We start from the raw sequence: 17,446 nt of genomic DNA, 5'->3' as shown, positions 1-17,446 counted from the left end.
TCTTAGGAAACACGACGCCTATACTCCTCAATCCAAATCAAGCCAAGGAGACCATATTTTATTAAAGAGTTCTATTTTCCCCCTTTTACTGTACACCCCCTTTTCCAATTTTAGACCATGTTGAACATATTGGAGAAATTCCCTTCTCACAGGTGGTTCCGCGTTTATCCAGTTTCGTGCTATTACTTTCCTGGCCATGTAGAGTAGCCTAGCGATTGCAATCTTCCAAGTATTGTCAACTCCAATTTCTTCCACATATCCCAGCACACATACTATCGGGTCTCTAACAACTCTGCACTTATATGCTGCTTCAACCCGGCTCAAAACCACCACCCAAAAGGCAGCCAGTCTCGGACACGTCCACATCATGTGATATATTCCTGCCTTCTCACTCGCACACCTCGGACACTCAGAATTGGCACGCAATCCCGCTTTGTATAGCACTTCCGGAGATTTATATACCCTATGCAGAATGTATAGCTGCGAGAGCCTATATGGTTCACTCAAGGATAGTCGCGGAACCCACTCCATCACCGATTCCCAGGTTTCATTTTCCATCGGCCCCACTTCTCTCTCCCACTTAGCTCTCGCCTTTATAGGGAAATCTAGCAGAAATGTGTGCATAAGGTCCTTATACAGAGTGGAAATAACTCCCCTTGTAGTACCCTCACCACACACATACTCCAACACTATATCATCTTGAACCCTGATATCAGCCTTCTTATTCTGAGCTCTAAAGGCATGTCTCATCTGCGCATACTGATATTCCCCTGTGGATCGCAAACCAAATTCTTCCTGCAATTGGGAAAAGGACTTCAGCTCCTGCTGCTGGATTATCTGGTGAACAAAGCAAATTCCCTTATTCTGCCATTCCATCAATCCTCCCAGGGCCTCAAAATCCTTTAAGTTGTGGTTAGACCATATCGGTGTGAATTTAGTCAACCCTGTAACCCCACGAATCTGCCTTAGTCTATTCCATAATTTACGAATCAGGAACAGGGTTGGGTATATTTTCCCCAGCGCGCCCAATGAGCCATCCTCCAAACACCTGGCCATCGGTCGTCGGTCCGTCACCTCTTCCAATAGCTGTTGTACTGCGCTGGATGACGCCCCTCGCGCCCAGCCCTTCAAATGCTGGCTCTGGGCCGCAAGGAAGTATATTTCCGGGTTGGGCAAAGCCAAACCACCATCTTCCTTGGGTCGTTGAAGCGTCTCCAAGCTAATACGTGGATATTGTCTACCCCATATCAAACTTCTAAAGAGGGCATTAATCTGCCTGAACTTCCCCCGAGGGATCCAAATTGGTGCGTTATGCATAACATAAAGAATTTTAGGCATAAGGACCATTTTAATAAGGTTTACCCTACCGACGACCGATAGATGTAGCTTATTCCAGGCGTCTACCTTTGCCTTGAGTACCCCCATAACAGGAGTCAAATTTCTTTGCAGAAACTCCGCCACCGGCACCGAGATCCATATTCCAAGATATTTAAATTGGGAAACCACCTTCAGCCTCTCATCCCCAACATCCTCACTCACATTCTCTCCTACGTCATCCACTCTAAAAAGAACCGTCTTATCCCAATTAATTGTTAGTCCCGACACAGTACCAAATCTCTCAACAATTTCAACGGCCCCTCTTAGTGAATTGTCTGGATCCTCCAGGAACAGCAAAACATCATCCGCATATAACGCTATTTTTTCCTCTACTTTGCCATACCTAAACCCAGGGACCCCATCCGACTGCCGAATCTTAGCAGCAAGAGGTTCTACAGCCAACGCGAACAGGAGGGGTGACAGCGGGCATCCCTGCCTAGTACCCCTAGCCAGCCCTATAGGACGAGATAGCTCCCCATTTACTCTAATTCTAGCGGATGGTAATGAGTACAACAGCTGTATCCAGGCCACAAACTGCGGGCCAAACCCCATACATTCCAACACCTGCCAGAGGTACCCCCATTCGACGCTGTCAAACGCCTTGTGTGCATCTAGCGATACAATCACTCTTCGACCACAGTTATCAGACTCTACCTGCAAATTTACATATAACCTCCGCAAATTGATCGCCGTTGATCTATCCGGCATAAAGCCAGATTGGTCCGAATGCACCAGACTCGCAATAACACTAGAGAGGCGGAGAGCCAACACATTGGCCAGAAGCTTGACATCAATTGTTAGTAAAGAAATTGGGCGGTACGACTCCGGTTTCCCCAAGTCCTTATCCTCCTTTGGAATGACCACTATTATGGCCTCTCTCATAGAGGCTGGCAAGCGCCCACAAGACCTAGCTTCCTCCAATACCATTTTTAATCTAGGAATCAACACTTCTGCCAACCCTTTATAGATCTCAGCGGGTAACCCATCGACCCCAGGCGCCTTCCCATTGGCCATAGACATCAATGCCCGACTCAATTCCTCCTCAGTGATAGGGGCCTCAAGGCTCTCCCTATCTGCCTCACTCAGTCTCGGCAAATCCAGACCTTCCAAGAAAGTCAGTGCATCCTCGACCGATTCACCAACCCGAGAGGAATACAAATCTGCATAGAAGTCCGCAAAGGCTCTCAAAATTTCAGGTGTTTCCGTTATTTTACCTCCACTAGCAGATTCCAAAGAGTGTATATATGAAGAACCTCTCTGAGCAGCAGCCACTACCGACAGCATATGTCCCACTGTTTCTCCCTCCTGATAGAACAATACCCTTTGGAAATCTCGTTTCCTCTCAGCTTTGCCTAGCAGAATTTTTTCCAAATGATTTTGTGCATTTTTCATTCTTCTCTCTGCCTCAGGGGTTCCCAGTGTGGCCATCCCATCCTCTGCTTCCTTCAACTCCTCAACTGCCGCTTTTTCTACCTCTCTCGTCCTCCGCTTACACCTACTAATGTCCCTAAACAGTAGTCCCCTCAAGTACGCCTTCATTGCATCCCAAATTGTAAGAGCGTCGGCGCTTCCATCATTTAAGAGAAAGAATTCCGCCACCTCCCGTCCTATACTTTCCAACTCAATACTCTGTAACCAATTAGGATGAATCTTCCATTCTCTCCCACTTAGCGAGCGAGCCCCCTCCAATCTAACCTCTACTTCAATTGGACTATGGTCCGACAAGGCCCTTGGCAGATATCTCACCTCCCCAACCAGTGTGTCCAAAATCCTGTTACCCAGAGCCATATCAATTCTAGAGAGTGTGGCATGTGCCGGTGAATAACATGAGTACCCTCTCTCCCCCACATGTCTAACCCTCCACAGATCAATCAAACCTATCTCCTGTATATAGGTGCCAAATGTTGTTATGTGTCCCTCCGACCTATTCTGAGTATTTTTATTTTTATCCCAATATTCATCACAGATGTTATTTAGATCTCCGATAATTATTAACGGTGTCGGTCCCCATTTTTCCACTCGCTCCATTACTTCTCTAATCTTCCTGCTAGAGTAGGGAGGCGGAATATACATCGCGGCAACACACAGCATCACTCCATACAGTATACACCGTAATAGTACATACTGTCCCTCCACGTCCACATATACCTTCACCTCCTCATACTGAACTCCCGATGGAACCAAGATTGAGACTCCTCTTGCATACGTGGAGAAGGTAGAATGATATCCCCTCTGGATCCATCGTCTATTCAAAACATCCACTTTTTCCCTTACCAAATGCGTCTCCAGCAAGCATATCATTGAGGCCCTTTGGTCTCTTGCATATTGCAAACACGCAGCACGTCTAGATTTCTCCCCTAGGCCTCTCACATTCCAGCACAAAATCTTAAAACGGGTCCCCATCACTTGGCTCATCTTCACTATAAGTATCATCAATTTTGAGCTCAGGCTGTCTAACTACCCTCCCCCCCTCCCCCCTCCCAACTCCCCCTCCCACCCTTCCCCCCTCACATCTAACCATTCCACCTCTTTCCAAGAGTGGGGCATCATCGCCCATAGCGAACACTCCGTTTGGCATTACCATCCCAACCCTCCTCCCACCACTGTACATAACAGGATTTCAGACATTTTGAAAAATAACGTTCTCAAAACATTTTAACTTAGAATTATTTGCACACGCAAGAAGCCTGCATACACTTAAAATATGTCGCAAACCCTTCCTCCCCCTTTCCCAGCAACCATTACATCATCCCTTTAACTTTAACTGGATATAATCCAGCTCCCTTCTTCCCCCCCCCATACCCCTTGGCTTGTCAATCACATGACTCTTTTCCAACTGACAGATAAGTAAACAACTTCAGACTCTTCCCACAGTTTCAGTCTCCTTTTCCTTTAAGCTTTTTAGCATTAATATCGATCCACTGGGTAGCGTCCTCCGGCTTCTGGAAAAAATGAATTTTATCAAACGCCACCACCCTCAGTCTTGCTGGGAACATCATGGAATACTGCACACCCAATTCCCTCAGCCGTCTCTTGATACCCGTGAACATCATCCGTTGTTTCTGCACCAGAGTAGAATAGTCTGGGTATATAGCAATCTTTTGACCTTCAACTGTCAGATCCGTCATGTCTCTGGCCTTCCTCAGGATAATGTCTCTGTCTCTATAGTTTAGAATTTTGGCGAGCATGGTACGGGGATTCGCTCCAGGGACAGGTGGTTTCGGCGGGACCCTATGCGCTCTTTCTACCGCGAACACTTTTGTTAGCGCCATATCTCCAAATGTCTCTAACAGCCATTTTTCAATATATTCCGTTGGATTCCTCCCTTCAGCTTTTTCAGGGATGCCCACTATGCGAATATTATTTCTTCTGGACCTGTTCTCAAGGTCCTCATTTTTCGCAGCCAATTCAGCAATTGAGTGAACTTTTTCTCTGCTTTTTGCAGCTGCACTATATGATCTTCTGCAGTGCTCACTCTCTCCTCTACCTCCCCCACACGTTTGTCAATCTTCTGCATGGCTGCGTTTATCTGGGCTGTGTCCCCCTTAACCTCCTGTATCTGTATGGTCAGAGATTGTTTACATGAAGAGACTAGCGCAAAAACGTCTCTTAGGGTAGGCTCAGCTTCTGGCGCCATTTCCTCGGGTCCCCCTTCTGCCACCGCCATTTTACTCTCCTTTCTCCCCTGTTGTACCTCATGTTCTCCTGCTGGGCTCTCCTCCTCCTCCTCCTCTTCGGTATCAGCTCCGGCTCCCTCCTCTGCGGCCTCCGCTCTCGCAAACTGCTGGAGCTTTGCCGCTACCTCCATACGCTTTCTGCATGCGGCGTTCTCCTTGTCTGCCTTTTCCCTCAAGTCGGCGCCATCTTGGATTGCGCCTACATCCCCGGCTCCCGCGTCCTTCTGCCGTCTCTTGGTCATGTTCGTCGGTTCCAGCGCTACCGAACAGCACCGCCGGCCTCTCCAAGTCTCCCCGCAGCCAGTAAGCCCCCGCAGGGACCAAACAGCAGCGGCTCTGCAGGATTTTACAATATACAGCGGCGGGAGCTCACAGCCGCACGTCCGCTCACATGGACTCTCAGGCCACGCCCCCGCTTTTTGATAGTTAATAAAACACTTTTTTGGCCATCATATACTCCAGTGTCTGGCTTGTTTTCATGCCCCATCTACCTTATGTTGTGTGCAGAATTCGTAGAGTTCTCCACCCAGGTCACTCCATTGGTGTATCTGATTGGGAAAGCTTTGTGTGTGATGTGACTAGAGAGAGAACGGTTTAAGAACAGAGGTAATGTACCGTATATACTCGAGTATAAGCCGACCCCCCTAATTTTGACACAAAAAACTGTGAAAACTTAATGACTCGAGTATAAGCCTAGGGTGGGAAATGCAGCAGCTACTGGTAAATTTCAAAAATTAAAATAGATTCAAATAAAAGTAAAATTAATATTGAGACATCAGTAGTTTAAGTGTTTGCGAATATCCATATTGAATCAAGAGCCCCATATAATGCTCCATACAGTTCATGATGGCCCCATAAAATGCTCCATAATAAAATATGCCCCATATAATGCTCCATAGGGTTTATGATGGGCCCCATAAGATGCTTCATACTAAAAAATGCTCCATATAATGCTGCACAAAGGTTGATTATGGCCCCATAAGATGCTCCATAGAAACATTTGCCCCATATAATGCTGCACAAAGGTTGATTATGGCCCCATAAGATGCTCCACAGAAACATTTGCCCCATATGCTGCTGCTGCGATTTAAAAAAAAAAATGACATGCTCACCTCTTGTTCTGAGCAGGCGGGGACACCACCACTTGCACTATTCACCTGTCCCCGTTACACACTATACATGTCATCGTGCCCTCTGACCTGAACGTCACAGCCAGAGGAACGCGGAAGACACAGCGGCGCGTGGAGGTGGAACGGGGATAGGTGAATATCGCAATTCTCACCCTCCCCCGTTATACTCACCCTCCCAGCGCGGTCCCTGCTTCGCCAATGCGATGGTCTCTTGTTCCTGTGTTCAGCGGTCACTGGTACCGCTCATTAAAGTAATGAATATGCGCTCCACCCCAATGGCAGTGGAGTCGCGTGCATATTCATTACTTTAATGAACGATACCACGTGACCGCTGAACACAGGAAGAGCTGCAGGAGCCGGAGAAGCAGGGACATGCAGAGACGCGTTGGGAGCAGGTGATTATGGTTTGTCAGTTCCCCCTCCCCCCGCCGACCCCCTGGGACAATGACTCGAGTATAAGCTGTGAGGGGCACTTTCAGCCTAAAAAAATTGGCTCAAATTCTCGGCTTATACTCGAGTATATATGGTACCTTAATTGCATGACAATGAACATGTCCTGTGTATGGTATTTATATTGGATACTTGGCTGACATTGTTTTTGGAAACTAGAATGTCTGAAAAGTAAAATACTCCCCAAAAGTTGTCAAATTCCTAACTTATATCACTGAGCCATATTTTTTTACTTTTTAGGTAAATCCACTAATGAAATTTTAAAATTAAGTAAACAATTATAAGTATCTAGCAGTTCAGGCTATAATTGTGCACGTATGCTTGACAATAAATATGCAATTAGCCTCTTCAGAGGGGAAGAGGACTTGAACTCTGGTGCCACTTATTGGAAGTAGCAATCCTAAAAATCAATATTGACTCTTTAAAAAGAACCTTGACACATGACTTCAGATAAGAAGCCAATTCAGAAAGGTCCATTTGCAGACATGTGTTTCGGATTGTTGGTACTTCATCAGTGCAAAGAAGGAGAACTAATTTGTTTGGGTGAGAGGCCTCTGACAGGTGGTGTAAAGGGGTAAAGTTTCTCCTTGTAAAGAGTGCCAAGTTGGCATAAGGAGACTATAAGGTATCATTGACAGATGTCCCCACAGACCACTCTAAAATCCTGTAAAACTCCTTCCATGAAAAATGGAAGCTGTTTTAGCTGCAAAATGGGGAATATGGATTCAGAATGGGATGTCATAAAAGCTCCTGTAGGTCTCCCCAAAACTTGTCCATATAGTGTAGTGACATGCAAATAATCAGGGCTATGCTACAGCTCACTGCACAGTTAGTAGTATGGAGTGCAGAAGTGCAGATTTTTTTATTTTTTTAAGTCCTCAGCTTTTCATACCTTCTAAGACATAATTCTAGATAACAGATAGAGTTAGGACATATTAAGTATAAAAAATAAAAATGAAGATTACTTAGTTAACATAATTTTAATTAAAAAAAAGTAAAAGCATCCCACCACGTCATGGTGACCCTACTCGGGACAGTCCTAACCATTAGTATTAAAATCTTACTATACATCAAGTGACATAATGTGAATAAGTGCTGATCAAAATTATGTCAACAAAGTACCCTATATTATTTCCATGCACTATTGCTATTTATTGCAGGGTATTTACTTATTTTGCTTTTCTCTTAGGCATTGTCTGTTTAGTGGTCAGTGTGAACAAGCGACTACACACTGAATGAACACCAACTTATATTCCAGTTCATCTCTTTGGGTTTTTATTTTAAGTATTCTCTACACAAAACACAAATAATGCGTAGGAGCAATGACAACAGTCACTAAATAAGAGATAAGGCACTGATCGCCTCCCAGTAAACAACTGGTCACGTCATGTAGACATGCTGGGGTATGTTGTTCAACGACGAGGACACTCAAGAAGGAAGAAGGTGCACGTGGGATACTTGGACTCGTAATTTTAATAACATATAAGCGTAGAAGGATCATTCAATAAAGAATTGAGACAATGGTTTAGCAAGCAAAAAACACTACAGCAACGTTATTACAGACCTTATGACATAGGAGCTTGTTTAATAGTTTCTCAAACTCTACTCAAATACATACCTTATCATAACCACACAGAACATTCTCTGTAAGCAATCATATCTGTATCTCGGAAACAGCGATGTGTGAAGTAGGGTAGACACACACTATAAACCAGCATATATGCTGACAATCTTCCTTGGAAGCATAATAGATAAAATGTGTCATTTACCAAAAATTACTAAATGTGTATTTCTTTTTTTTACCTAGGTGAAAGTTATATTTTCCTTTCATTTGAAGTAGTGATGACACATAACCCCAATCAGTATGCGCTTATTACTGTCATACACCGAAATACAAGCATGACAATCTGTACGAGTGTCAGGCCTCAATAGAAGTAAGTACATCCTACTATGACAATATTCACATCTTGTAAGCCAACAAATGACTGATGCTTCTTAGATAATGTATTTTTGTTCCATTTCTTATTTGTCGGCTTTCATCTGAGAAAACCACCTTGGTATTCACTTGGTATCCCCAGAATCACCTTTCTTGATAAGATATCTCATTTAAGCCTCCGCCACCCACATACTGGGGATAGACTTCCTGATGCGTGGGTGTTTAAAAAAAAAAAAAAAGAACATTTGGTAAACATGTATCATAGCCAAATTGTTATCAAGCTGCCTACGTTTCATTTGCAAAAAAGAAAAAAAATGTGGTTCTTTTCAACTTTTAATGTGGAACAATTTACTGTCAATTTACTGTTTTGCTTTCGGTGCATTTATCAGACTGAACTTAAAACCTTAAAATGGTGGTCCTTAATACAACATTTTTTTCCTCCAACATCCCTATCCATTTAATTCCATAATCTAAATTATTTTCTAATCTACTTCAATTTACATTTCCCTATCTTACCCTCACTACACTAGCTACCTGTTTTATATATTTTTTGTACTTCTTTATTGATGACGCTTGGTTTGATAATCCTAGTGCAATGCTGCGGTCACTGCTGCATCCTCTGCCCCCTCCCTGAAGCCCAAGTCATCAGCGACGCTTGTTTCACGGACTGGGCTAGTCCCTGCGTGATGTGCACAAAGACAAAGCGCTCTGTCACTGATCAGTAGTAACGAGCCGGTGTGCCAAGACCAGCGCCTCTCCATCAAGTGACGTCAATTGCAGGGGTGCACTAGTCTCTACACACTGGGTCATCTTACAAAACACATTTAGACACCCTACACATGTCCACTGGAAAAAAAAAGTACGTGTGAGATGGTCCGTTTGGTTTTCTGTTGGGCGTATATGTGTGTGTGTACCATCTGAGTGCAATCTCAGTGCCATTTTCTGGAATAAAATGCACTCAAGAAATTGTTAATTTTTATGTGTTAAAGATGTGCAAAGATGATAGATAGATAGATAGATAGATAGATAGATAGATAGATAGATAGAAAGAATTGGAGCATGTCATCAATCCATTATATTTGAACATCTTCAATACATAATAATCAGTAATGTCTGAATGCATTTTATTCCAGTGCATGTCACATGAATGGCACACGGATGGCACACAGATGGCACACAGATGTCATCCATGTGCTGGAAGTATTTACACGGACCCATTGACTTGTATTGGCCTTTGTCATCCATGCTACCAGTAAAAACTGCACATGTCTCTATGTGGATCACACAGACACACCGTCCATGTGAATACAAGGACATGTCAACATCACCATGGATTATACTGGGTAAATGTGGATACGTGTCTCCGGTATGTGGGACAACAGATGCACAAGTACCGGAAACACAGTCATGTGAAGGAGGCCTAACAGCGCGCTCTGCTCTGTTGCTGGCTCATTACAGCTGATCGGAGCTGGCGAGAGAGAGCACGGTCTTTGTGGACTAGCCAGCCCCGGTACATGCACCACCGATGACACATGAATTCAGGGAGAAGGCACAGTTTGCAGCAGTGACTGCAGCCTCTGATCACGTTTTGCTTGAGCTTATCAGCATGCATTGCGATTCTCAAACAAAGCATTATCAAAAAAGAAGTTAGTAGGGAAGGATAGGAAATTTTTCATTCAAGTATATTACAAAACAGTTTAGATTATGGCATTAAATAGATAGGGATTTAGGATGAAAATGAAGTTGTATTTTGTCCCATCCTTGTAAAGTCTGCTTCTTCCTTTGCTACCAAAAGTAAAATGAAGAGCAGAAGCTGCAGACCTAGAATAAAGCATGTCATTGCATATATTACACATTTATTTCTGAGTTTTGGCTGCTATTCTAAAACCAAGATAAGCGCAATGACCGACATCATGTGGCTGTACTAAAAGAAGATACAGTAGCTGCTTCTCATTTCTCTTAGGCTGCCATCACACTAGCAGTATTTGGTCAGTATTTTACATCAGTATTTGTAAGCTATGTTCCGCATAGCGCCGATCACTACAAGCTACAAGCAGTCATAGACCACTCCTGCCGGCGATTCTGCAGCTTCCACTGATGTCCTGTGAATGGGGCAGCTTCTTTTCTTCTACTCTGCTCTGATGACAGGAAATCTCTGATGTCATGAGTGACAGCTGGCTCCCTGCTACCCAATTGTGGGGAGCCAGCTGTCAATCCATATGATGTCTGCAGTGTCGCCCCATCAACAGAGCAGACCAGAAGAGAAATAGAAAGTGCTATTTTGACGAGAGGTGAAATGAAGCAGGGGAATCAACGAGTGAGTCAGCAGAGATCATCCCCATGCAGAATAGAAACTACCTGCCTGCTAGTTCTTAGTCCCATACACAAAAATAATAAAATTCTGTATAGCTTTAAGCATGCCTGCTCCCAAAGCCTGCCTTCCTACTGTACCACACCTCCCATTAGCTGCCTCTGCAGTGCCAAGTCGCCATTTCCACCTCTAGTGACCTGCTGAGGTCATCAATAGGCTTGGGAGGGCAATTTTTTATTCAGGATCATCTTGACCATGTAGGCAACATGACTATAAATTATACTGTGAGCTGTTCCATTTAGTATTATTAACTGTTCAAAGTGGCAACTGAAGCTAAAGATCAGGTGCCCCAGTAATGGCATAGTAGTAAAAATTATTAAAACAGGATGCTAAGCGGCTGTTGGCATTCACGGCAGGTGGTGTTTACAGACCACGCAGTGTGGACCTGTGGCCTGGTCTGAAGCGTGATTCAAATGTCATCTTTGTGGGCTTGACTGCAACTACTGAACCCAGATTAGTCTCCGTTGGTAAATGCCTCACTGGGCTTCTTTGGGGTAATTTGCATACAGAGAGGTGCTGAACAGAATTTGGTTTTATAGTTGAAAAAAAGGTAACAGAAGCAGTTTCTAAGTGTTCGAGAAATTGATGTCACCTTTAAGGAGGTAAATTATACATGGTAAACACTATAAACAGGTCCGGATTGCCAATCTGCCCTTCCTGGCACTTGCCCAGTGGGCAGCGGTGTGGCACTGCTTAGGAGGCCGCCAGCCCATTTTTACGGCTGCTAGCCGCTTTAATTTTCCGGCCCTGGTGCTTCAGTAATTACGAGGGTGGGGCGCACGCAGCGTTTATCATCTGAACACTGCAACGCACATGTGGTTGGAGCCAGTAACGCGCTGACGCTGTCATATGTCAGTGCGTCCTGTGGGTAGAGTGTGCGTTTTGCTCTCTGCGCTCCTGCCCTAGAACGCTGCAGCCCGACTGAAGCTGCAGGAAATTAAAAGAGGTATTTTTATTTATTTTTAATCAATCAGTACTTTGTGGGGCCATCATACCATATGGGGGGGGGGGGTTATATGTGGGGCCATCATACTATATGTGTGTGGGGGGTATATGTTGGGTCATCATACTATACGGGGGGGTTATATGTTTGACCATCATACTATATGGCAGTGGTCCCCAACCTTTCTGACCTTGAGAGCCACTTTCAGCTCCTGTCCCACCTCACAGTAGTGGCAACTAAAGCCCCAAATACGGGTATAATGATAACCAAAGCTTTTCCACACAAATCACCCCAAAGCAGTAGACCAAGATCCAGGAGTTCCCACCAAACCCCCATTCAGCATTCTTCCGTCACGCACTCCCAACACAGTCACATCCAGCTTCAATCACCTCCTCTGACCGGCAGTATCATTCCATCTCCAGCATACCATACTTAAATTATCTATAAACCCGCAAGACCAGTAGAAGTATACCCAAATCTGCTCTTCTCTGCAGGGATACTCACAAAGTTCACCATTCTGAAATGTGCTCTTTATACCAGTTTACTAAATCTGGAGCTAATGCACCAAGCTGGCAGACAGCCACAAGCCACAATTCATGGGACCAGGAGCCACATATGGCTCCTGAGCTACAGAGTGGAGACCCCTAGATGTTGTCTATGTATGTTGTGAAGATACGAGATGTGTGGAATCTGAAACAACGGATACTGGAAGCCTGTGCTAGCATTTCTTCTGCGGTGTTGCCAGGGCCGGACTGGCCATCGGGCATTTCTGCAAATGCCAGAAGGGCCGGTGGCAGTAGTGGGCCGCTCGCCAGCGCCGACTCCCCCCCCCCCTGCCAGCGCCGCCGCATTCAACTATACCAGCACCAACTATATGCAGTTGAATTCAATAATGGAAGAGAGAGTGTCTGCTCTCGCTCCCTCTCCCATCATTCCCCGCTCTGCCTCTGACACTGCAGGTGCGCGATTAAGTCATATCATCGCGCACCTGCTGTGTGTCGGGTCGGCAGACTGCAGCTACTGAGACCGGAGCCAGGAGCTGCGCGGGCACGAGGAGAGGTGAGGAGAGTGTTTTGTTTTTAAAATATATCAATGAGTGATAACTGGATTGTGGGGCTATTGGGGGGCTGTATTACATTCTATGGGGGGGCTTTATTACATTCTATGGGGGCTGTGCTGCATTACATTCAATGGGGGCTGGCCGCATTACATTCTATGGGGGCTGGCCGCATTACATTCTATGGGGGCTGGCCGCATTACATTCTATGTGGGCTGGCCGCATTACATTCTATGTGGGCTGGCCGCATTACATTCAATGGGGGCTGTGCTGCATTACATTCAATGGGGACTGGCTGCATTACATTCTATGGGGGCTGGCTGCATTACATTCTATGGGGGCTGTGCTGCATTACATTCTATGGGGGCTGGCTGCATTACATTCTATGGGGGCTGTGCTGCATTACATTCTATGTCGGCTGTGCTGCATTACATTATATGGGGGCTGTGCTGCATTACATTATATGGGGGCTGGCAGCATTAAATTCTATGGGGGCTGGCAGCATTACATTCTATGGGGGCTGGCAGCATTACATTCTATGGGGGCTGGCAGCATTACATTCTATGGGGGCTGTGCTGCATTACATTCTATGGGGTGTTATGATCTGGTAATTCAGTACCACAATGGACATAGAAGTCAGAGCACATACAGTGACCTGACAATAACCCAAAAACATAGAACGAGCTCTGAGACGTGGGAACTCTGCTGACCGCAATCCCTAATCCTCTCCAACCACACTAGAGGCAGCCGTGGATTGCGCCTAACGCTCCCTATGCAACTCGGCACAGCCTGAGAAACTAGCTAGCCTGAAGATAGAAAATAAGCCTACCTTGCCTCAGAGAAATACCCCAAAGGAAAAGGCAGCCCCCACATATAATGACTGTGAGTTAAGATGAAAAGACAAACGTAGAGATGAAATAGATTTAGCAAAGTGAGGCCCGACTTTCTGAACAGAGCGAGGATAGGAAAGGTAACTTTGCGGTCAACACAAAACCCTACAAACAACCACGCAAAGGGGGCAAAAAGACCCTCCGTACCAAACTAACGGCACGGAGGTACACCCTCTGCATCCCAGAGCTTCCAGCAAGCAAGAAAAAAAACAAATAAGCAAGCTGGACAGAAAAAAACAGCAAACAAAAAGCAAAAGCGGAACTTAGCTATGCAGAGCAGCAGGCCACAGGAACGATCCAGGAGGAAACAGGTCCAATACTAGAACATTGACTGGAGGCCAGGATCAAAGCACTAGGTGGAGTTAAATAGAGCAGCACCTAACGACTTCACCACATCACCTGAGGAAGGAAACTCAGAAGCCGCAGTACCACTCTCCTCCACCAACGGAAGCTCACAGAGAGAATCAGCCGAAGTACCACTTGTGACCACAGGAGGGAGCTCTGCCACAGAATTCACAACAATGGGGGCTGTGCTGCATTACATTCTATGGGGGCTGTGCTGCATTACATTCTATGGGGGCTGTGCTGCATTACATTCTATGGGGGCTGTGCTGCATTACATTCTATGGGGGCTGTGCTGCATTACATTCTATGGGGGCTGGCTGCATTACATTCTATGGGGGCTGTGCTGCATTACATTCTATGGGGCTGTGCTGCATTACATTCTATGGGGGCTGGCAGCATTACATTCTATGGGGGCTGTGCTGCATTACATTCTATGGGGGCTGTGCTGCATTACATTCTATGGGGCTGTGCTGCATTACATTCTATGGGGGCTGGCAGCATTACATTCTATGGGGGCTGTGCTGCATTACATTCTATGGGGGCTGTGCTGCATTACATTCTATGGGGGCTGTGCTGCATTACATTCTATGGGGGCTGTGCTGCATTACATTCTATGGGGGCTGTGCTGCATTACATTCTATGGGGGCTGTGCTGCATTACATTCTATGGGGGCTGTGCTGCATTACATTCTATGGGGGCTGTGTCGCATTACATTCTATGGGGGCTGGCTGCATTACATTCCATGTGGGCTGGCTGCATTACATTCTATGGGTGAGGGCTGTATTACATTCTATGGGCGAGGGCTGTATTACATTCTATGGGGGGGCTGTATTACATTCTATGGGGGAGGGCTGTATTACATTCTATGGAAGGCTGTATTACATTCTATGGGGGCTGTATTATATTCTATGGGGAGGTGGGCTGTATTACATTCTATGGGTTGCTGTATTATATTCTATGGAGGGGCTACATTATATTCAATGGGGGGCTGCATAATGCTCTATGAGGGGGCTACCATATATTATATATGCAGGGGCTGCATTATACTATATGAGGGGGCTGCATTATATTCTCTATTCTCTGGGGGTTACATTATACGCAGGGGCTACAATATATTCAGTTCAAATGCCAGGGCTGAATTTTAGTCCTTGTCCGGCCCTGGGTGTTGCGATCAGTGTATCAAGAGTGGGACAATCCAACACAATGGGCAGCACTTTGAACACATTTTATAAGTAGTCATAAACTTGTGAATAACTCATGAAGGAATAAAGTTACGTTAAAACCAAGCTCACCATTGTTTTTCTTGTGAAATTCTCAATAAGTTTGATGTGTCACATGACCCTCTTCCCACTGGAAAAAAATAAAGTTGGATCCAAAATGGCTGACTTCAAAATGGCCGCCATGGTCACCACCCATCTTGAGAAGTTTTCCCCCTCCCATATACTAATGTACCACAAAAAGGAAGTTTATATCACCAACAATTCCCATTTTATTTAGGTGTATCCATATAAATGGCCCACCCTGTATCATGTGCAGGACTATATGTGGGATCATTATATTATGTGCAGGACTATATGTGGGGCCATTATATTATGTGCAGGACTATATGTGGGGCCATTATATTATGTGCAGGACTATATGTGGGGCCATTATATTATGTGCAGGACTATATGTGGGGCCATTATATTATGTGCAGGGCTATTAGGACTATTGCTCTGGGGCCCCATGATTTCTATGTGCACCCCTGGCCTCCAGCTAATTAGCTCCAGCTCAGCAGTTGGCCGCAGAGTGTTGTCGCTCCTGCCCCACTCTGCAGCAATCTGGATCATTAGGTGAGTTAGTGTCTATCTCAACCCAGGGACAATTTTAATACATGATATTATATTTAAGGTTGTCCACTACTTAAACATTGATGACATATCCGTAGGATAGGTGATCAAGGTCTCATCTGTGTGGGCGTGACACCTGACGCCACCGCAGATCAGCTGTTCTCAGTGTCGGTGTGAACTGCACAGTTACAGCACAGTACAGCTCCACCTACTGTATAGTGGCGGGTACTGCACATTTGTCACCTATTCAAATCAAGGGGCGCATGTTCAGAACCCGATTACAGCCACTATACAGTAGATTGAGCTGTGCCTTAACTGACCAGTTCCCAGCTGACCTGCGGTGGTGCCAGGTGTTGCACCAACACCGATTAGACATGATGACCTATCTTAAGGATAGGTCATCAGTGTTAAAGTAGTGGAAAACCCCTTTAAATTTTCATGTTTCTCCTCTGTTCCAGCTCTGGCTGGTGGCTGACTTTTGGGGCTGATGATAATTACGTTTTCTCCCAGTCCTCCAGCCGCTTTTGTTGTTTTGCACCAGGAACTTATTTAGACAAGGATATGGGATTTCTATAAGTGCTGGACAATCAGTCCCTATATAAATCAGATCTTCTTGGCCAAATAAACTCCTGGTGCAAAACTGGTTGGAGGACTGGCCGTTTTTAGTAGAGGCACAACCCCTTTAATTTGTTCTTTATGTGGTGATCACATTAAGGGCTTGTTCACACGATTGATGATTGCCAAAGAATCAGATGGATTATGGTAATGACATTAATAACACTCTTATCAGAGTTTGATCAGTGTCAGTTTACAGTGATCTGATTCTCTCGCATGAGATGGCTACCATATATCATATATGGTATCACCGGTGCGGAGGAGGCGGAGAACTTAATTTCTCCATTTCTCCTTTCTCTCTGTTCGCTTAAATCAGACTGTAGTCCGATGTGTCATACGAACCCATAGACTTGTATGGGTGCTTGTGATCAGAATTCCAGAGCCATTCGGAGCTTGCTGTGATTTTTTCTTCTTTTCAAAACCAAAAGTGTCAGCAGGGTCACAGGGCATAGGCGCAGTCACACAATGCCGTGTCTCCCAACTTTTAAAAAAGTATAATATCATTTTTCACCTATGTAACTCCCTTAGTGTTCTCACCCACAAACTGTACAGAAAAGGCGGCATCGAAAACATAGACTCCTATTTCATTGATTTGCACGTGGTCTGCTTTGGTTTGTGTGCCAGGGCTGATTTTCAATCCCAGTCCAGCCCTGACTATAAACTGTCAGACAAGACTATCTTAGATTAGCAATAATTGACATTCTCTTACCTGTGACTGTATCGAATGGCTATAGTCAATCCGAGCTGTAAAAATTAATAAACCAATGTTACCTTTCATAGACAACAAGAGATTTAAGAAATCCTATTACTTGTCACAAATATATTC

The 17,446-nt window shown here is 45.0% G+C and overlaps 1 protein-coding gene across 1 annotated transcript in view; it reads right to left on the bottom strand.

Annotated features, from left to right (window-relative positions):
• The window catches only part of ACOXL (acyl-CoA oxidase like), a 786,620-nt gene that overhangs the window by 503,717 nt on the left and 265,457 nt on the right, over nt 1–17,446 (bottom strand). Inside the window, exon 10 of the mRNA XM_069769203.1 lies at nt 17,330–17,364. Within this exon, the coding sequence (XP_069625304.1) occupies nt 17,330–17,364 (35 nt within the window). The remainder of the gene's footprint in view (nt 1–17,329; nt 17,365–17,446) is intronic.

Source organism: Ranitomeya imitator, chromosome 5 (genome assembly GCF_032444005.1).
Source record: "Ranitomeya imitator isolate aRanImi1 chromosome 5, aRanImi1.pri, whole genome shotgun sequence".
In the NCBI taxonomy this organism is placed as follows: Eukaryota; Metazoa; Chordata; class Amphibia; order Anura; family Dendrobatidae; genus Ranitomeya; species Ranitomeya imitator.
This window is presented reverse-complemented; position numbering and strand designations above follow the sequence as displayed.